Here is a 22,123-nt window from a genome sequence, read left to right as displayed (position 1 = left end):
ATGAAAACAAAACAAAACAAACACTCCCTTGACAACAAAATAGAAAACAACAGCGTGTCCTAGTGGTAATTTTTTATGAAGAACAGACATAGTCATTCCATCCAGCAAAGCCTGGATGTGCATTGGCTGCGTTAATATCAAAACCAGGTTGGCATGGTTGGACAGGAAGACACAGTATCTTTCTAGTATTTATTATTATTATTTTTTCCAGGAATGACTCTAGTTGACATTGCATGCTGGGTTAGATATAAAAATCATGGACTGGGTGGGAAGGGAGAGATGAGTCAGGATATAGGAAAAAGCTCTTAAAGGAGCCCAGAGCTAAGGGTAGAGCGTTAATGGAGATTTTTTTTTTTTTTTTTTTAAACGAGGTGGCTTCTACCCCTATCAATAATTTCATCATGGGTACAAGTAATTAGGGGTAATGTTCAAAACATGTAATAACTGCTAGGTCATGAACATCCACACAGCAGAATGGCCCCAGCCAGAAGCTACTGCAGTGGCTTGACAGGTGCTCTTGGTGTCTCATGAGATTTGCCTGTGATTTGCCTTGCTCAAAGTCCTATGTCGGCAAGTGGAAGAATCAAAGTTTAAATCTAGGTCATCTGGCTCTAGGTAGAATGATTGGTTAATGCATCATGAATGTTATATATTTTAAAAACTGGTTACAAGGAACCTCTTGTCCAAATATGATTTTATCTAGGAACTATGGTTTCATTTTGACTTCTTCCACCACTTAATCAGTCAAATACTTTGGATAAGTTATTTAATTTCCCTGAGCCTCAATGTCCTCTTCTCTAAAATGGAAACAAGACCCAGTAAAGTTACTGGAAGAATTCAGTGAATTAACGTATATAAAAAGGGATGAGATATGTAAACCATTCAACACAGTGCCTATTATATATTGAAAGGCTTAAAAAATGATAGGAACTATTCTTATTGTAAAATAATATGGTTTTTAAAAAATAAGAATATAACCTGTGGTAGTTACTTCATAGGAGTGCATGTAAATGAGAGAAAAACACTTTTTTTCTTGAAACAGGCTCTGAGACAATTTAACTCACTTAAATAAATCACTTATGCAATAGGCCTGCAAATTCTTCCCAAATGTTTAGATTTGTAGGCTGAAGACATTATCAATTACAAATTGATAAAAATCAGAGTCCATATTTACTTGCCAGGAAGACTGTCTCAGACATCCATAAATACTTATTTTCTGATCACTCAGAGTCAGTGGACAAGAAGCACAAAACGACTGCTGACATCTTGCCATCTCACACTTGTTTCCCATTCTTAGTCGATAAATTTCAAAAAGCAAAGGAATTCCACATCCATCTTATTTTGCTACTCACTTCCGTCTTTCACCCGGAGATTCGATCTGATGGTTAATGTTTTTATCCAAAGGGAGGGTTTTTGGCTTCACATCTTCTAGAATGTGCATCGATGGGTTTGATACCTGCTGACTCGGGGATGGATCTGAGGCCGAGGAAAGAATAAAGAACATAAACTTAGTGTTCAGTAACATCCCCCTAGTGCTCCGTATGTCCTCCTTCTTGAAAGCACTAATGCCCACTGGGGTCTCACCTTGAGTTCATGTAGACTGTGGGCCCACAGTGGTGGGAGTCTTTTCACTGTGCTGTTTGGAGTAAGCTACAAGAGAGGCCCACAGCCAGTAGAGTTCATACCTGTCTGAACCACGTGTGTGGGGGGTGTTCTAATAATTTCATTATTGGGTTTCAACACCCATTCTTACCCTGAGCTAGCTGTGAGTTCATCCCATAGTGTAGGGCCCCAGTTTGTGTGTCCAACTGTTGGTCCTGATGGCCTCCTTTCGATACAGGATTCTTAGAATGAGCCACGGCCCCTTGAGTTAGGCTGTTGAGATAAACAAATGTATATTTCAGAACAGAGATGAAAGCAACCCAACTAAACTTATCCTATCCCTTAGGGCATGGAAATACCTAGTTATAAAATGAAAAAAAGAAACGGGACTAATGAAAAATTTATTCTATTCATTTTAAACCAGATTTAAAGTACTGGAGAATCCTACACATTTTTCATTATCCATCAATTTAGTAAGCTTGAGAAACCATTATTTCTGAAGTCTTCCCCATCTCCTTGTCCATAAAGGTCTTCATTTCTGATCATTTCAAGGGATACCAGAGCCAACTGGAATTTCCCAGATTTTCACAGGAGAGGACTTATAGTAGAAAATGCTTGGGCCCCACAGGTTTGGGCAGCTCATGAGAATTCACTGGCCTTGCAGTAGCATCTGTGTGCAAGAGAAGGAGATGGAGAGGTTTAAAAATGTTCAGAGTTTCTGGAGATAACAGGGACTGTCTGGAGAAGCAGAAAAAATTCACGTATGAATTTGCTTAGCAGCATCATTCAAATATTCCTGACCAGTGGCTTTTGTTTCATGAAACTGAAAAGTTTCTTTAAATAGTGTTAACTGGAAATAGATGAGCTATATCCCAAAGGCTCTGCAGACTCTGGGCATGGGCCCGAAGACCCCATGGCCACAATCCACCCAGTCTCTGGCTGATGGACATGGGAGAATTCTCAGAGCAGATCCTACCAGAGGGGCTCCACTTACAGCCAAACTTTCAAATTGGACAGTCTTTGAAAATGACTCTAGCCTTTCACATCTTTGGGGCTCTCGGAAGGTGCAGTGTGTGGTATGTGTGTACACACGTGTATCTCCGCACACTCGTGTATGTGTATGTGTGCATATGCTTGCACACTTGCTAATCTCTCTCTCTCTGGTATCTCAGGGCCCCAAAAGCAAACATCTGTCTCATAAAGAACTTGCTGGTGGCAGCGTACTGCCAATTTCCGGGATTTTGAGGGTCCCTTCTAGGTTAGGCCCAGGGTGGCATCAATAAGCCCACTATGCCTCGTAGCTACAACCAGATTTTGCTCTAGTTTGAGCTAGCACTGAATGATCTAGGGGTTTCTGGGTACGCAGTTTGGATTTCCCATGGAACATACTGGAACCCATGGGGTGGGATGATTATCCAAAACCAATCATTTGTTATCCTTTATACTGTCACACAGAGTAAATGTGATTTCTCACAGCTCAGAGGATACTGAGAGTAAAGTCCGGGTCCATGGTCAACCCACAGTGGGTAGGACCCCAGGATCTCATTTCAACCCTTCTCCCTCCGGACATATCAACCATTTCAGGTGAATGACAGTTCGATCTGGGGCTTTGAAGGGACAACATGCTCCTCTGATATTCTACACTACCTCCCCTCACTTAAAAAAGATTTCACCTATTTAAAAATAAGATGATTTATATTCAAGAGCATAAAGACTGACTTTGGAGATATTAGAATATGTTTAAGCAACACGTAATGTATTACTGGAATGATAATTTCAAAGCTGAATATGATTTGCATTAGAAATGGGTACCCTTTCTGGGGAGCGAACAGGCAGAGTCTGGCTTTGCTCATGTAGAAGGACAGGCTGATACAGTTCATACCTGCCCACTTCCTCTGGTGGCCAATCTTCCCGAGGGTTATGCAATAAATCACTGTTGTCTCCCTGGAGTGGCTTCCTCCGTCTTGTCTCTTGTTCTTCCTCTCGACCATTTTCCAAGTCCATCTTATTCTAATTGAGAAAAGAAGGATAATATTGAATATTATTTATTTACTGAGAGAGAGAAAGAATGCACGTGGGGGGGGGAGAGGGAGAGAGAGAATCTCAAGCAGACTCCCCACTGAGCGCAGAGCCCAACTCAGGGCTTGATCCCATGACCCATGAGATGATGACCTGAGCTAAAAGCAAGAGTCAGAGGCTTGAATGAAATGAGCCACCCAAGCACCCGTGAGTATCATTTTTATTTTTTTAGTTTTAATTAATTAATTTTTTAAAAAGATTTTATTTATTTATTTGACAGAGAGAGAGAGATCATAAGTAGGGAGAAAGGTAGGCAGAGGGAGAGGGGGAAGCAGGCTCTCCGCTTAGCAGAGAGCCTGATGTGAGGCTCCATCCCAGGACCCTGAGATCATGACCCTAGCCAAACACAGAGGCTTAACTCACTGAGCCACCCAGGATCCCACTGAGTATTTTTAAACACACTGAACAACACTCATCTCTGGCCATGGTGTATTTGAAACATTTTTTCCAATCACATTGCTTACAGTGTAAAGAATAATTGTCCAAATTAACTGAATAGTAACAATGGTCCAAATTAACTGAATAGTTAGTGCTTTCCAATGATTTGAAACCAATGTGTACTCTGGATCTCTCTTAAAAGTTATCACGAAAGAGAACTGCTCAGAAAGCCCACCTTGCAAAGTAAAACAAAGTTCTAGGACTGTTCACTGTTCAGTTAGGAGAAATGGCTCTTGCGGGCCCATCGGTTTTGTTTTGTTTTGTTTTGTTTTTAAATGCAGATTCCAGACTATTCCAAGTCTTGGTATGACTTTTGTTCAATAGCTCCCCAACCTTATTTGGGGGATATGGAGGTAGACCACCCTTTCTCTGCTCTCTCCAGCCCTTGAAGACACAAATAAATTTCATGGGGAATTTTAAGAGTGGTTTCGAAGCAATTTCCACGGAGGCTGGTAGGGAGTGCATTGCTGGCTACCATCCAGGGCAAAGGGACGCATGGTGTGGCGGAGAGGAATACATGTGTGTTGAATGAGTGAACGATGGGCTGTCAGAGGCACATTCCAGCAAATGCTCCACTAATCAGGACCTCTCCAGCCAGTGCAGGGACACTATGGTTGCCAGCCCATGGAAGCAGATCTGGCCCCAGTAATGATTTCACCGGAAATGACTCTGGCCATGACAGCACCATGGGGTACACTGGCCACACTAGGGCAAGGGTCAGTCCTGGATTTAAACTGGTGGAAAACTCAGGCTTGTTATTTTATATTTTTAGGTTTATTTTTTTTTCACAAATTGCTTTTAATCTGCGGTCTCACCATTTTCCCACTGCCTTCGGTCACAGAGGAGGATGTAGACAGCTGGTCTGCAGAACTTGATGAAAGAGTAAATGGAACCACGGTGTCTTCAATTATTTTGCGCTCCTAAAGGGAAGGACAGTAATTAATGAAAGGGGAAAAAGAGAAAATAAAATCACATTTGTCAAGAGAAAATTTCATTAAGGAGCTTAAAGAAAAAAAAAATTGGATCATGCGCAAACAAGCAGGGTGTTAAAAAAAAGGGGTCTTATTTTCTAAAAGCATGTAAATCAGAATGTACTTTCTATGGGCAATGATTTAGAAATTAGCATTTAATTTGGAAAAACAAAGTCTTTGCAAATTAGTCTGATTCAAGAAGCCTAATTAGAAATGCTTTTAGGGATCAGATTAGGCACAACAATTAGTGAAGATAAATTCACAACAAAATTAATCATAAACAAATTTTAGCTAATATGCATTAAATGTAGTTCCCTTCCAATTCTCTAATGTGGTCTGGTTTGTTCATCTAAAAAAAATAAGTAAAACAAAACCAAATTCTCCTCCCTTCAAATCTCTTTAGTACAATACAGTGAATGTAGTTGGTAAGGATTCACTTAGCCCCAACATCAAAATTGTCCTCACAAAATTAATTCACTACTACCAAACATGCTCTCCTCAAACACACAACTAGATACTTTCGTGTCATCTCTTTAAGGTAAATCAAGAATCTGACTCTCTGACTAGAAAACAGATAAAATTCTATTGTCTCCCTTGACCATAACTCAACATGCCCTTACCACAAATTAAATTTGGGGGAACTGTGGTCTTTTAGAGCCTACAGCTCTTTGAAGAAGTTGACAGGGCTCTGGGTAAGGAGAATGGACACAGCCATGTGCACACATAAACCACAGACCAAAAAAAAAAAAAAAAAAAGGCACCAATAAACTTTGAGGAATCAAAACCACAAGTCAAATTCCTTCTTGGGAATTTCCTACCTCCTCATAGTATCTGCGTTCCTCCTCTTCCACCTCCTTCTGGGCTTTTTCCCACTCTTCTTTTAGCTTGTTCTGTTCCTTCTGGTATCTCTCCTGTTACAGAATTTCCACAGATGGTTCCTGAACTGACTTTGCGTACCCCACTGGGACACTTCCTCCCCTCTAAGCCACCGTATACAACACATTGTAAGACAGTTCTTCATTTTGCAACGTTCTGAGTCTAATCCATTCACGCTCTAAAACGGGAATGGTATTTTGTGTCTCTCCAAAATGTTAGGAACATAACAATCCTAACAGAGAACACTCTTTTCTGTTGTTGGTGTTACAGATTTGTTCTCGAATCTATGAGTAGATGTTTGCTTATGCAAAGAGAAAAGACAGACTGAAAGACTCTAAGATCTTCCTTAACTTGGCTTTTGTGCTGGGACGGTAGTTTAAACCAATGGTTTGTTTCTACTGGGCCCTTTGGAGACGAGTTTTGCCATTTCACTAATGGAAATAATATGGCTACTGAGAGAGTCTGATAGAAGACAAAACAACAAAACCTTGTAGGTTTACAAGTTGGACAATGCAGAAAGGTCTGGACTAGATAAGATGATAATTAGCTGAGTAGCTGAATTACCCTTTGCTTGTAGCCATGCTGCCAAAATGGAATCTTCCCAGGTTTCAGTAACTTCTGAATTAACAATAGATTTTAAACAGCCACTAGAAGGCTACAACATGAGAACTGCGGCACTATCTCCGGAAATAGTACAGCACTAGTCATCTCTTCTGGGGGAAAAATACTCTGAATAAGGATGGCTCTAATATGTGACTGGAGTCCTTTGGACAGCTGACTAGAAGAAATGGATAAATGGAGGTTAAAACTCATGCTTAAAGTGAGAGCTGACACCCTGGGTGCCTTGGGAATGGTGTCCCCGACATGACAGAGACAGAGGCATCATGGAAGTACCACACACAGTCAAATGTTTTCCCCTAATTACTGTCAATCCTCTCTCTTTTATCCTCCTAGGGAAGGCACTGAGATTTCCTCCAGGTGCGACCTGTTATGTCATTATCTTAGGAATAAAAGGGTTTTATTGGAATTATTTGAAGCCTGGTGTTCTTATTAATGCTCTAGAAAAACCATCATTGGTCAACTCATGGCGGGCTTTGAACTCCAGGTAAAAATCTCGTTATCAAAACCTAAGATGTTATAAAGTTTCTGAGAGGAACTTCAGGGGTCTTTCAGAATAGAGGAAACAGACTCTCAAACTTAACAAAAGCTGAAAAACAAGCAAACCTTGGGTTTCTTGGTTCTATGAGCTCATATTCCAGGTTCTCCCACCCTGAGAGGATCAGTGGAGGTGATCCAGGGAATGAAAGAGGCTGTACATCTGTGCCCCGCCCCCCGCACCTCGGTATACATGTGCACACACCAGCATACATGCATACCCAATACAGACCCCTGCACACACCAAGACACTCACACAAACGCCTTGTCACAAAGCCCACAACCCTGCAGTGTCACACTGGGTAACAATTTGGTGGGACAAAAATACATCTGTCTCCATCAGTAACCAAGGTCACCTTTCAGGGTATAAACCGCCATGACTCTGACTCTGACCATGTAGTTGGGGAATAGGCATCTGGTTTTCAAGGGACTAGCAGATGGCCAGGGTTGGTCTAGGGTCTCCCAATGGACCCGAAGTCCCAACAGCCCTGGGACTTTGCTGAATCTGGTTGGTATTTACCCCTTAGCAATTGGGAAAAGCGTTAAGCTTAACAGGCAGACCTAAAGGCCCATGACAATTAGTTACCTCAAACCCTCCCCACTTCAGTGCTCCCAGTCCCTGGGAACTAAGCCAAGAGGGTCAGAGCAAAAAGATAAGGGGGTGGGGGGAGTAAAACAAAGCAGTGTAAAGTCATCAAAATTAATGAGATTTAACATTTTTCCCCTTTATGATCTTTTAGTAAAATCAGTACTATTGGGAATACAGCAGAGAGAATGTGACTTTTAAAGTCCTACAGACTTGGACTTGAAACCAGGCTCAACAACTACCTGTTCGCTGTGTGACCCTGAGCAATTAAGTTAACTTCTTTGAAGCTTAGTTTCTTCAGTTGCAAAATGGGACTAATAAGACCTACTTTGAAGAGTTTTATGAGGACTGAACTGGACAGGATACGTCAGGTACCAACAAATATGCCAGTTCTTGGCACAGCCAGGTACTCTGGTTAGTTTCTAGGGTTGCTAGGTTATTTTCTGAAACATTATTACTCTACAAAACTGGCTTGAAACAAGTAGCAGTTGATCATGTACTCCCAGAACCTTCCTAGAATTAAAATTTATCAGCCTTTACTCAAGGAGCAGAGCAAATATTTCTACATAAGGAACAAGACCCAGGCCAAATTTTATTTCACATGTATGCTATCAAATAGCTTTTTGGTAATTCGTTCCCACCCCACTCGGACTGGAATTTGACTGGCAGCTAAGGAGTTGACGAATGGATATGTTGGCCCCTAATACTTGTTTTTTTTTTTTTAGGATTTTATTTATTTTTTAAGATTTTTATTTATTTGAGAGAGAGAAAGAGAGTATGAGTGTATGGGGGGGTGAGGGGGAGAGAGAGTGGGAGAGGGAGAAGCAGGTTTCCCACTGAGTGGGGAGCCAATGTGGGGCTCCATCCCAGGACCCCAGGATCATGACCTGATGGCAGTTGCTTAACCGACTGAGCCACCCAGGCAGGCGCCCCTGAAGATTTTATTTCTTTTCTTTTTTTTTTTTTTTAAAGATTTTATTTATTTGACAGAGAGAGATCACAAGTAGATGGAGAGGCAGGCAGAGAGAGAGAGATAGAGGGAAGCAGGCTCCCTGCTGAGTAGAGAGCCCGACGTGGGACTCGATCCCAGGACCCTGAGATCATGACCTGAGCTGAAGGCAGCAGCTTAACCCACTGAGCCACCCAGGCGCCCCTGAAGATTTTATTTCTAAGTAATCTCTACACCCAGCGTGGGCTCAAACTCACGACCCCAAAATCAAGAGTCACATGCTCTACCGACTGAGCCAGCCAGGTGACCCCTAGGATTTTGTTTTTTTAAAGTAAAATGCTTTTTCTTCTTTTTTTAAAATTTACTTTTTATTTTTAGATAAATCCAATTAGTCAACATATAGTACATCATTAGTTTCCAATGTGGAGTTCAGTAATTTCATCAGTTGCATATAACGCCCAGCGCTCATCCCTTCACATGCTATTTTTTTTTTTCACTGTGTTCATCAGTGTAACTGCCAGCAAGGGGAATTAGACACAGGATACTTTGTTGCACGGGCACAAAATGAACTTAGACTCACTAGCTCCCGAGAAGCATCTAATTCCATGCACTTCCTGTGCTAAAAATTTATCTAATAACAACAGTAATTAAAGGAGCAGCATCTAATAGAAAAACAACAACAACAACAAAGCAGTGACCCCAGTCCTACCTGAAGCAAACGTTCCTGCTCCTGTTGCCATTTTTCCTGTCGCCGGCGCTCCTCTTCTGGGTCCCATGCCCAGAACTTAAACTGCTTAGAAAATAAAACTGTGATCAGGGCTAAGCCATGTCCTCAAGGCCAGGCCGGGGCAAGGGACACAATCAGCTTACAGACTGGCACTAGACCGACAAGCGGAAGCAGAAGCCCTTACATACTGAATGACCCTCTTTGTCAACGAAAACTACTTTTTCATCTTCATCCCTCCTTGGTTGACTTCCAAGAGGCCCGTATGATGCTGTGACCCTTTTTGGGGCTAATGAAAACATGGGTGTAATTAGCCCCTGGCAGGGGAAGGCTTTGGTTTCCCTTTCTTTCAGAAGCGATTTCTTTCTTTCTTTTTTTTTTTTCTGTTTTCTTAATCATTCTTTATTACTGTCAGTATGTGAATGATGCTACCCTTCATTCTGTCTCATGTTTGAAATAGACACATGATATGTAAGTGGTATTAAAATTTGTGTTAAGCTTCAAATTCCTCTGGTGGAAGTTTAGCAGTGTGGTTGATCACGAGCTTAAATGAAAACTTTATGAAACTCTCCTTCGTGAATTGTTGGCTCTGTTTTCAAATTCTGTAAAGCCATCGTGCTATTAGCGACCCACAATCGAACTAAAGGATGCTATCCTAGCGATTTCTTAAACCTATTCACACTTCTGAGCCTGAGACCCTCATTCTGCATAGGGATCCTGGTCCCAGCACATGGGGACGCTGTTTTCGGCAGAGCGGACTTTTGTGACAATCGGTGTTTGCTGCCCTATAGCACTAAGCATTCATACCGCTACTGTGTTTGTCCATCAGATTAGTTCAAGGGCCAATGCTCACCAGCATCACCTGTGATCTAGGAAGGAGGGAGTTTCTGCCCTCATTCAAACCCAAAGGCGTTTTTTTTTGTTTTGTTTTGTTTTTTTGTTTTTTTTTTTTTTTGTAAAAAGGTCTTTGTGAGTTTGGCACCAAGTGAGTTAACAGGAATAATGAGAGAAGGAGGCATGAACCAAAGTGCACCCCCACAATACAGAATACAGGAAGCAGAGCCGGGGAGAGAAATCACAGCTGTCTCTGGGAAACCTCCTAAAGGGGTGGGGACTGCAGTGTTTGAACTTGGCCTCTCCCCACCAAGGCAAACCACATTCCCCAGTAACTGCGCTTCTTCTCTTCCCTCTGTTCTGATGGGCCTGGCTTGGGGAGGCACTTAGAACTGCCTGCCTGGGAATCCTGAGACAAGCAGCAAGATGAGGGGAGGGGTCTCAGGGAGGAGGGGGGAGTCTGGGGCAGGATGGGGAGCAGGCAGAATCTATCTACCTGGGCTGCCTGAGAAGCTGGACAGGGCCAGTCCTGGCCAAGGCTTAGATGGGTCTTGTTACTGCCCAAGATACCTGGGCCAGCTCACCTTGGGCTGGCCCAGGGAGGTGTCTTCAGGCTGAGAACGCAAGCCAGACCATGGGTGTTGCTCGATTTATAACAATATAAAGAGTGACAACTTTAATGTATTTACACATATGAAAAGGTATTTACACACACTCCATTGATGCCCTTGCCGTGGTGCCTGCAGTTAGGGTGACGCCCACAAAAGTCAAGGCAAGGTGGGCCAACAGGATAGGGAAATGTATTTCCTATACGCCACTCTTGGGATTCGTACTGCAGACTAAAGGCTCTGACATGTTATGTGGGAGAAAAGCTATTTAATTGTACATAATTCAAAACTTCCCAAGTTTCCTGGGATGACCATAAAATGCCATCCAAATGGGATTCCAGATAAAAAATCTGGAGTTAATGGTGTTAGAGGTTGTCTCCACCTGGCATTTTCCTAAACCTTGGAAGCACTTTCAATGTTCAGAACCTCTCTCAAGGGCATGGCCCTTCTTTGTCTTCTTGGGAAAAAGGATGTGGTCACGTGAATAAAGCCATAGGGAGACCAGGAGGAAAACAAGAGCGACAACTAGGAATTATTTAATTTTCAGATTTCACTAGGCAGCGCAGGAGAAAATAGGGAATATTTGTTTAAAAGAAAAACAGTGAGCATTTGCAGGGGGAAGACAAAGAGGAAGATACTTTGTGATACACAAAAGAAAGAAAAGCGATCGTGTTCCTTCCTTTAGTGACTACTTGCTGAGGACCTATACGGGCCAGGGAGGGATATCAGGTGGCCGAGGGTCCCCGCGTTGTGGAGCTTACTACTGAGTGTGGTGGGAGACAGCAGGTGAGAGGGAGTGACAGCCTGGGTCTTCCAGAGAGTTCCAGAGCCAACACTACACCATGTACAAGCACTGTCCTCAATTAAAAAAAAAAATGATTTTGAACGCCTCGATAAGTTGCATGTTTTAATACTAATTCCGATTGTCACTTTCATTAGATTTTACTTTCCCGACTCACTTACCATTTTGTTTCTAAGCATGATCACAACTCTGCCTAAGGATAATCTGTGTCTTTCTTCAAATTTCCCCTGGCAGCATTACACATGCCTTTTAATTATTCTTTTATAATCACTTTGAGCCTGTTTTTGATTGGACCCGCTTTCAGCAAATCAAATACTTTATAAATAAAAATAAATTAAAATCACACTCAATGCATCATCTTACTCCTTAAGATGAGCTACTTACAGGTGTAGTTACAGGTGACTTTTCACTGCCTGGAGAATCCACTGCACAGAGAGAAAAAAAGAAAGAAAAAAGTCTGCAACGTGAGCAGCTTCTAACAGTATTTTTCTCTGGTCCTCTGAGTGGAATGTGGTTCCTATGTCAGCCTGAGATCATATATATATATATATATATATATATATATATATATATATATATATATATTTTTTTTTTTTGTAAGCCAAGAGCATTAGAAAATCATAATAAAGCAGACCCTTGAAGCAATTTGTACCCATCACCGAAAGGAGTTATAACGAGTGTAGTATGATTGATCCCATCAATTAGCACCAGAGACTAAACTATAGGAAGCAAAAACTGTAGGTGCTGGTGTTTAATGCCCCCTGCATCCTCTTCCCACTTGCTAGCCCGGTTCCCTCATTGTCTGACATGGAGAATTATCACACAGAGAGAGGCCAGACATCATCCAGGAAGTAAAGAGAGGGACACAGTTAACAAGAGAACCATTACCAATTCCTGGTAAATGCTTCTAACCTTTCTTTAAAAAGAGAAGAGGACAAAAAAATGATTTTGAATGCCTATTTTTTTTAAAAAAAGAGCTGAATATTATTTCCTTAGATTTTTAGCATCAAAGAAAAATTCTACAAATTTCCTTCAAAAATTTCTACGAATTTCCTTCCAATTTTAGTAGAAGCGGAGTGGTTATCAGAGAACGAGCTCTCTGCTAACTGTGTGTCAGAAGTAAGCATTGTTTTTCTGCAATCAGAAATGAGGAAAAATACCAGACATTATTGGCTGCCCCCAACATGGATTTTTGCACAGAGGAAATACAGCTCCCCAGGATGCATTTTACCTGACTGGGAGAAAAACTGGGAACGTCGCCAAGAGTTCTGAACTCTCAGCGGGATGCTGGCAGGGCCAGGGGACTCTAGATCAGATGGCAGAACAGAACAAACAGAAAACCGTGAGAACAGGGGTGAGGACCAAGCAGAACCAGACTCCCAAGGACTAAAGGAGGTCTGGCGGTAGTTGATGGAAGAATTGAGAAGGAGTGAATCTGAAAGTACAATACATCTCAATAAAACATGTTCGAAACCCTAAGACATGGGCAAGAGCCAGCAGACATGCAACAGTTCAAGCTGTGGCTTGTCTCCCTTGGTGTTAGGTGCTATTTTACAGGTTCATACTTAATGGTGGAACTGTTAACATGTTAAATCTCAAATGACAGGATAACATGTTCCGCAAGGGTGAAATGCACAGTTTACATTGCTTTTGGAGAATACCAGGAAAGTACAAAAGACAGCAGAGATGAGTTCCATGATTATTGGATGCATCAACTGAGTTACAGCTGATCTGTAACTCAGCGGCATTGGACAGACACAAGTTCACGGTAAGCATTTGCATCCCTAAACTGGGTTCTGTGCGCTTGGATGTCATTCTCAGGGTGGATAAAGACAGGGGTTTTTAGAGTGAGCACATACTTTCCAGAAACACCAATATATCTTTGAACTGTAGGGAGACAGCGGAGAAAAGGAAAACGGGCACCTTCAAATGTATTTTATGAATGTTTTCAGAGTATTTAAAGACTACGTGTGTATGTGTGTTGTGTGTGTTTAATGGAAATCTGTGAAATATAGCTGGTAGCTGGTATAATCAGTCTATAAACAGACATGTGTATAAACACGGGGGAGATGCCATTGTCTAGAGGAGAGACTATATGGTATGGCTCCAGGATTCCTTATCCCAACCTACAGCTTCTTTGGACTTGATGTGTGACCACAGATTGGTCACTTACAGGTCCACGGACCTCTTCCAGTTGAAGTATACAGTTGGCATACAAGGTTACATTCGTTTCAGGTACACAACACAGCGACTCGACAACTCTGTGCAGTACGTTGTAGTACGGACTCACACCACGAGTGTGGCTGCCATCTGTCGCCACACAGTGCAAGCACAACACCAGTGACTCTTTCCTGTGCTGTGCCTTTCATGCTCATTCCCATGACTCATTCATTCCGTACCTGGAACCCTGGACCTCCCATTCCCATGGAGTTTGTATATTTGGGAAAGTCCTGTACTTCTCTCCTCCTCTCCCAATGAAAGACAAATTATGTCTTTCAAGTTTACATTTAAATCCTCTGGCCCCCATCCAGACCTCCCCAGACACTGGAGGAGCAGAGCCCAGAGACCTGTGTGTCCACCAGCCCTGCGGGGAACTTGGGCCCACACTCCTAATTGCAAATGACCGCTTAGAGCCGTATCTCTGCAACATACACCCTTGTTCTAAGAAAAGCATTTGAGAATAGCCTCTTATGGCCTGGCATCTGACTCTGTAACTCTACTCCTACTGCTATTCCTATGAGACTACCAGATTGTATTATTAGTGCTGATTCTGGGTCAGGTGTGGAGCTAAACGCTCTTCTTCCAAGACCCCTATGAGGTCGGGAGTTCTGTGATCTCCCTTCGACAGTTCACAGGGAATGATTAGAGATTAGGACAACTTGGTGGGGAGGATCACATGGCTAAGAATCACACAGGCAAGAACTCAAACCTGGGCATTCTGTCTCCAGAAACTGCAGCTGTTGTTCCGGCTTCCCTGAACCAGACGAGAGCACAGAACAGGTGCACGCCAAATATAATTCTCTCCTGAAGGCTAAACTTCGAGATGCTCTAGGGCTACCAAATTTTATTTTTTTGTCACTCCACTTTGTTAATGCACAATGGAAAGTCCCTTCTTTGACAACACATTTTATAAAATCAAAATGTAACAGGGTGGCAAAATGTGTGAGACAGCAAAACTAATTAAGATGGCTTAAAATACCTACTTCCTCTCTGTGTTACTTATCCGCACAATTAAAAAGTGGGAGAAATGGGGCAGGATTAAACTCTATCTAAATATGGTCAATTGCTGACCCAGTTATGAGATTCATTTTTGTCAATTCCCTTCAGGACAGTAGGGCTGACAAATTTAAAACAAATGCTTTGAAGACAGTATTGAACTTGTTCCCACAATTAGAAACAAATGATCATCAGTGTATGTACTAATTAATTCCCTCCCAAGGACTTCCTGTTACTCAAGTAGAGCACACCTTCTCTCCCAGCATTCAACTAAAGCTAATGGAAGTCAACCCAGATTCTGCCAATGGCGGCCCCAAAATGGCTGCCTATCCTTGAAAAAAGGAAAGTAAAATAAATCCCCAGCCACAGTGACCCTGTACCATATTCTCTTTGCCTGAACTGATAAATCTATAAAATGTGTTGAAAAGAGTACATTAAAAAAAGACAAACAAAAACCTCACAGTTCTTGCCTCAACTCTAGCCATTTTCATATCTGTAGAAAGAACTCAGATCAGGAAGCCCCAGTGGTCTATCTGTTTTGAAGAATAATCATGGAATTCTCAGGACACTCCCCGACCCCATTTCTTTCTGGTGTTTGTGGGCACCTGAGTGTTTCATAAGGATAAAGGTATTCAAGTAGGATTTTTAAAGAGTAAATAAAGGGTTGAATTCACAACCTATACATGGCCTAAGGGGTTCCTGGGGAATTTGTGGAACATATTTAATCTATGACTGTGAATGATTTCTCAGTAATCATCATACACACCCAGGAATTATTATGAGGTAATAAAATCTGATTTTCTTCTAAAAAGTCAAATCGTCAGATTCAATGACTATTTTATAAAGATGGGATAATTAACAATTAATGAAGTTGATATAATATTAGGATGATATACTTTTTATTGAAGTTATTTTTTTAGTTTGTAATTTTTTTTGACAGTTTGGAGTCAATAAAATTATTTTAAGGTATCAAACACTTAACAGAGACCTTGTAGTGTCTATGGTATTCTGCTGACAAAATGCTTTTGGCCACTGGGTTCCTGGTTGGGTCAAACATAGAGTGCAACTCCCTGATTTCCATTCTGAAGTGACTTAATTCAGCCACTATGGCCTCTCGCAAGCACCACGGCTAATGGGATGTTAACATAAAGGAAGTAATCTTCCTTTAAAATAAAGGATATTTCAGTTGGTTTGTCTCCTTCTCTAATTTTGCCTTATTTTTCCCTCCTTTTCCCTACAATCCGCTGTTTTGTGTCTTAAATTCCACCTACAAGTGAGAGAATCACTAAATTCTACCTCTGAAACTAGTAATATACTATATGTTAGTTCTTGAATTTAAATAAATAAAATAAAATAAAGACTATTTTACTATAGATGAGCCCAGCAGAGTACGTAGCACTTAAATAAAACATTTCTTTCTTTTTACCTTGAGAATAGAGATTTGGCAAGTGTAATTGGTTGGTTTCAGACATTTTGTCCAGAAATGGATACGTCAGGGTTGCTTCTGGTTCTGGTGACTTTGGCTTTGCCACCTGGATCATGGGCAAAGAGGCAGAAACATTAAAAATATTGTCCATTAAAAAATGCACAGGTGAAATAAAATTTAAGGACTCATGGCTATTACAGAATTCAGTAAACCAAACATTTGACTTTTAAATGGAAATGTTCACCCTTTCCCCAAAAGCCCTTTGTGCTTTCTACATTAATATAGAGGCAGATTTTTTTCAGAGAAATCAAACTGGAGCATAAAAATATGATGATCACTGTTCTCCAAACCCAGAAGATACTATCCCATCATTGGGATTGTACATCACTCTGTCTCATTTTCTGATTGATCAATCACATATTCTCTTCCTGATACTACATAATACAGTATTTTGTAGTGTTAGGCAGTGAGATGTTCCACAAAAAAGAAAGAAAAAAAATCTTACTATGTAAGTGCTGAATATTAAAATAATATTACTTTCTAATGGACATTATTTTCAAGACACTACAGAGCCCTCCCACAAACTTATATGAAGCACATTAAAAACAAAGAAGTGTCATTTAAATAACTGTTATCAACTAGGGTCATAGCAATGATGCCATTACGAGATTTTTGAGGCATGTTAGACCACTTGTCCTTATGGTAAATAGTTCCAAAATTCCAGGCTTTAAAAATTCTTATGTTTGCTTTATAGAAATAGAATTTTTATTTTTTATTGCTGTTTAGTTTTTCCCTAGTCTGGCCTTTGGTAAAAGTACCCTCCTTCTGATTTGTTGCTTCCAATCAACTGATTGCAGATTACTAAACTGATGTCTAAAATAAGTCAGTAGATTCTGAGCAAAGATCTGAAGGAGGGGCCTGGTTGTATCAGTTTATGTCTTTTTAGCTGCTTACAGAGATTTCTCAGATTCACTCTGGCTGGTGGCTCTGTTCCCAATAGACTAATTTGATAGTCAACAAGGCAATTGAAGCTGTAGAGTGCTTGTTTCATCATAAGCTGATCTGTGATTTGGTTCTCAGGATGATTTAATGTCTATAATTTCTTCTTGGTAAAATTTTATTTTTCTTTATGAATAATACATTCAACCCTAATGGAATCCTGAAGAAAACAGAGTTAATCGCCTCATTGTGCATTACAGGGGTCAACCAGATGGCCAAATGAACTTCAATGTTAAACATGCAGCAAAAGCTAAAGCTTAGGTGGCGCCTGGGTGGCTCAGTGGGTTTAAGCCTCTGCCTTTGCCTCAGGTCATGATCCCAGGGTCCTGGGATTGAGCCCCACATTGGGCTCTCTGCTCAGCAGGGGGCCTGCTTCCCTTCTTCTCTCTCTGCCTGCCTCTCTGCCTACTTGTGGTCTCTGTCTGTCAAATTAATAAATAAAATCTTTAAAAAAAAAAAAAAGCAAAAGCTTAGATTTACTAAAGTTGACAACCTCCAAATTTTAACCCCATGCCATTTCCTCCTTCGTTGAGTCTGGCAAAAAAAGTTTCGGTAACGCTCAGTTGTAAATGAATGTTAATAGCAGAAATGCTCAAAATCACCATTATGTAAAAAGGTCAGCCTGTGAGCACGGGCACTTTGTCTGATAAAGGGAACACTCACAAGTGAAGTCAGAAAACACAATCTGTTGCAATAGTGATCACTTTTTTCTCTCTTTTTCTAAGAGCTAACTCCACAGTAGGGAAAAGAGAGGGCAGGGATTCATCTGGTGTAAGAAAAGTACTGGATTCCAAGACCATTAGTTCACTTGCCAACCAACTAGTAGAGATGCTTAACTGCAGTCCACAGAAGAGAATTTAGGGGGTATATATTTAATATCACTGGATACTAAGGAAAACATGGTAATCTTGGGTATTTTATGCTTTAAAGATCCTATCTTTAGAATACTATTTACTGGGACGCCTGGGTGGCTCAGTTGGTTAAGCAGCTGCTTTCGGCTCAGGTCATGATCCCAGCGTCCTGGGATCGAGTCCCACATGGGGCTCCTTGCTCGGCAGGGAGCCTGTTTCTCCCTCTGCCTCTGCCTGCCATTCTGTCTGCCTGTGCTTGCTCTCTCTCCCTCTCTCTCTCTGATAAATAAATAAAATCTTTAAAAAAAATGAATACTATTTACCAGATGCCAAAATGTCCATACACCCACAAAGTAAAGAATCCCTGAAAACAACTTTTTCCATAGTATGGTAGACATGACACTGGTGGCCCAAAGACAGACCACACAGATGAGATACCCAGATGCATACTCTTCAGTTATTGTGTTTACTTGGTTTCATTAAAAAAAAAACAAAACTCTCTAGCAATGATACAGTTTTCCTTTCAGTTTAGATTTAAGTGGGGGGGGGGAGTCCATTTGGAAGAATGATACATAAATAATGTTTACAAGTATAATGTGGATCACACACAAATCTCCAAAGGTGGGAAATCCTGCCTGTCCCCAATGTCTTCCTACAGTTGAGTTCCTCCTTTCAGACATCTAGACCATTCTTTCATCCTGTATGTATAAAAGTAGGGAATAACTAGAGTCTAAAATCCCCAAGGGCATTATAGCAATAGGCATTCTCAAGGCTCTACAAGGACAAGAGCACGGTCGGCTCCTTACGGTCAGGGGCTAGGCCTTCACTGTTGAACATCCAGCATCTGGTACAGTGCCGGGCTCCTATTAAGTGCACAGTCAATATGACCAAGTAAATGATAGATGAACTGGCACTAGATAGACAGGGTCAGTTTTTCACTCTAAAGTGACAGCCCAACTTAGGATGAATTTTTAAAGTTGGAATACCACCACATAGAGTAAGCCAGTGTGCCAGTCCATGGTTCTCTACCTTGGTGGCCTACCAGAATCACCTGGGGGGGGGGGGCTTTGAAAAAAACAGATGCCGGGGCCCGGCCCCCCCCCCCCCCAGTGATTCTGATTTATTTGCTATGCAGCATGCTTGGTGTTTCTAAATTCTAAAAGGCAACCAAGGTTGAGAGCGACTGGCATAAAAGATGAAGACTTTTAGACTGTGCCTTAAAAAAAGAAACCAAATTAATACGAATGAGATGAGACTCCAAGCAAGGAAGAAATTTAATAAAAACAAGACATTAAAACTCATTATATCAGAATAATAATTTTCTAGTTTCCTTGTTATATAGGTCCGGAGGCATCAGAAGCACCATTGTTATAAAACAGGTAAATATTGGAAAGAGAATGTTTCGTAAACTGCAAATAAGCAACTTCATGCACAGGAAACTAACATCTAACTGCAAAGCTTTAGAACTTATATTCCATTTTTCTTTAAATGTATATAATCCTGCATAATTAAAAAATTATTTAAAATAAAATTTAAAAGATATTGAATGGATACATTCATATCGGTATACATCAATGGTTACTCATAGAGGTAGGTTTCAGTGACTTTTTCCTCTCTGTTGCTCTATTTCTATTTTTTAAAAATTTATATATTATTTTTTATAGGTTTACATATATTACTTGATAGAGTTGTTACATTTGTATGCACGTTACTATAAGTTACAAAAATGTATAGCTACGGACTATCGGTGGCCTTCCAAAATTCGTATGCTGAAATCCTAAACCTCAAGATGGTGGTATGAGGACATGGTGCCTTTCACAGGTGATTCATGAACTTATAAGAGACTCAAGAGACCTCCCTCACCCCACCCACCAAGTGAGGCCACGGCAAGACAGAGATCCGTGAACCAGGAAGTGGATTCTCACCAGACACCTTGACCTTGGCGCTCCAGCCTCCAGAGCTGTGAGAAATAGACTTTTGGTGTTTACAAGCCACCCAGTCTATGATGGTCTGCTGGAGCACCCAATAGGACCTGATGCATACATCTCTCTATATGCATTTGCATCGTTTTATAAGGGACACTTTTTTTTTTTTTCCCAGGAAAAAAAATACAGATTGAAGACAGGCACAGGTTCGGAGAGAAACTAAATCTTCATTATGAACAAGCACCACTTACAACCGCTCACATCATAAACCAGCTACCTCGTGAAGCCACACTGACTTTGGATTTAACTGCGTTATTTTTTTTTTTTTAAGATTTTATTTATTTCTTTGACAGAGACAGATCACAAGTAGGCAGAGAGGCAGTCAGAGAGAGAGGAGGAAGCAGGCTCCCTGCCGAGCAGAGAGCCCGATGTGGGGCTCGATCCCAGAACCCTGAGATCATGACCTGAGCCGAAGGCAGAGGCTTTAACCCACTGAGCCACCCAGGCCCCCTGGATTTAACTGCTTTAGACCACCACGTATTTTACCTTTTGTGACAGCACCAGCTCCACCTTTCCACTCATCTCATCTTCCACTTTCTTCTGGTCTTTTTCTTCTGGTGCATCATTCTTCAGCTGGGCGCTGGAGGAAAACTCCACAAAGGGCACGGTTGGGCTGGATCGGGTCACGGTTGTTGTAAAATGCTGTGGCTCTGGAAATGGAGTTATGTTCAGAAACATAAAGAAGAAAAACAGAACCATGTAAGGGACCATTTTTCCTGCCATGCCACAAAGTCCGCTGAGCACGCATCCTGCCCTCGGCCGTAGAAAGGTGGACTGCAGTGCAATGAGAGGTGGTAAAGAGCCCGAGATGCCAGAATTTTCTAGGCTCTTTCAAGACATGAAAAAAAGAAATCACACAACACAAAACACATCAAGGGGCCCCACTAGGGGAAATTTAAATTCTTAATAAGAGTCTCAGAACCAACAAAATGTTGACACAAAATACTACAGTAGGTGGGTTGAGTAGGAGAACATTGAAAGACAGTTTCTGTCCAAAGGGCTGAGTGGCAGCCCAAGTCTTTCTTTCATATTTCAATGCTCCTTTTCAACAGTACATTTTCATAATTGGAATGTGATAAGGATCGTGGGGCACGTATAATGCAATGAAAATCAAGTGTTCTCTGATACATAAGGAAGAATTAGGTATAGTCTAGAGTGAGGGCGTGTATCAAAATGTGGAGGTGCACTCTAGTTTGAAAAAGCATATGCTAAAATTTTTAGTAATGCCATTTAATTTATTTTAAAATTTATTTTAAAATAAAAATTTAAAATTAAAAAATTATCATAAATTACTTTGAAATAATTTGGTATTTAGAAGAAGGTAAGAGCGTTTTAGGCTTGCCAAGAGAAGAAATACGTTAAAAGTACTGAGAAATATAACTTTAGGGAACAGTGGGTCTCTATTCATACTCACTGTCCATATGGGGGGGCATTACTTAATTCTTTTAAACTATTGACCAGCTTTTTCGTTTTAGTGTCTATTTTATGATATAATTTTGATTTATAGCTTTATTATCTAATGATGTTCTGTGTGTTAAAATAGGATCCTCAGTTTTCAGCATCATTTATTTGGGTGAAATATAACCTTTTTGATGACGGAGAAATACTTTCAAAAAAACAAAAAATACCACAGTAGCCAAAAGGATGGGCTCCTGTTTCCACAGGAAAAATAAATGACATGGTCATAGATTTCCCCAGGAAGCCTCTAGGTGGCAGCACAATCACACCAGTTATGGAGCCTTGATTTACTATCTTTCTATGGCTCAGTGGGAGAAATTCTGGATTGTTCCCATTGTTTCTTAACAGTTACCATGATCTCCCTTAAAACCAGTTTGTCAGGGAACAAACCTGATGGGGCAAGTTCCGTATTCTCTTTCTGTGGTTTTTCGCCATCATTTACATCCTCTTGACTGTTCTGTTCAGTTTCCTCAGTGGCTGCCTGAAAAGACAAAGATTTTTTTCCCTTTTGAATAAATTATCTCTTTGAAAGTTCTAAAAGGTAAAATATTCCTTCCTTCCTTC

General features: G+C 41.0%; 1 protein-coding gene across 20 annotated transcripts in view; it reads right to left on the bottom strand.

Moving 5' to 3' along the window:
• Positions 1 to 22,123, bottom strand: part of LIMCH1 (LIM and calponin homology domains 1) — a 327,804-nt gene that overhangs the window by 12,324 nt on the left and 293,357 nt on the right. For 12 of the 20 annotated variants that reach the window (XM_059383225.1, XM_059383085.1, XM_059383105.1 and 9 more), the window contains 10 exons: positions 21,950 to 22,040; positions 20,588 to 20,751; positions 16,267 to 16,372; positions 12,009 to 12,049; positions 9,366 to 9,446; positions 5,909 to 6,001; positions 4,935 to 5,039; positions 3,485 to 3,612; positions 1,754 to 1,875; positions 1,353 to 1,476 (listed from right to left, as the gene is read on the bottom strand). In XM_059383225.1, the coding sequence (XP_059239208.1) occupies positions 1,353 to 1,476; positions 1,754 to 1,875; positions 3,485 to 3,612; positions 4,935 to 5,039; positions 5,909 to 6,001; positions 9,366 to 9,446; positions 12,009 to 12,049; positions 16,267 to 16,372; positions 20,588 to 20,751; positions 21,950 to 22,040 (1,055 nt within the window). Of the gene's footprint in view, positions 1 to 1,352; positions 1,477 to 1,753; positions 1,876 to 3,484; positions 3,613 to 4,934; positions 5,040 to 5,908; positions 6,002 to 9,365; positions 9,450 to 12,008; positions 12,050 to 12,855; positions 12,931 to 16,266; positions 16,373 to 20,587; positions 20,752 to 21,949; positions 22,041 to 22,123 lie in introns of all 20 variants that reach the window. The other 8 variants (XM_059383076.1, XM_059383068.1, XM_059383114.1 and 5 more) reach the window with 3 other exon arrangements.

The sequence above is a fragment of the Mustela nigripes genome, chromosome 1 (assembly GCF_022355385.1).
Source record: "Mustela nigripes isolate SB6536 chromosome 1, MUSNIG.SB6536, whole genome shotgun sequence".
NCBI lineage: Eukaryota > Metazoa > Chordata > Mammalia > Carnivora > Mustelidae > Mustela > Mustela nigripes.
This window is presented reverse-complemented; position numbering and strand designations above follow the sequence as displayed.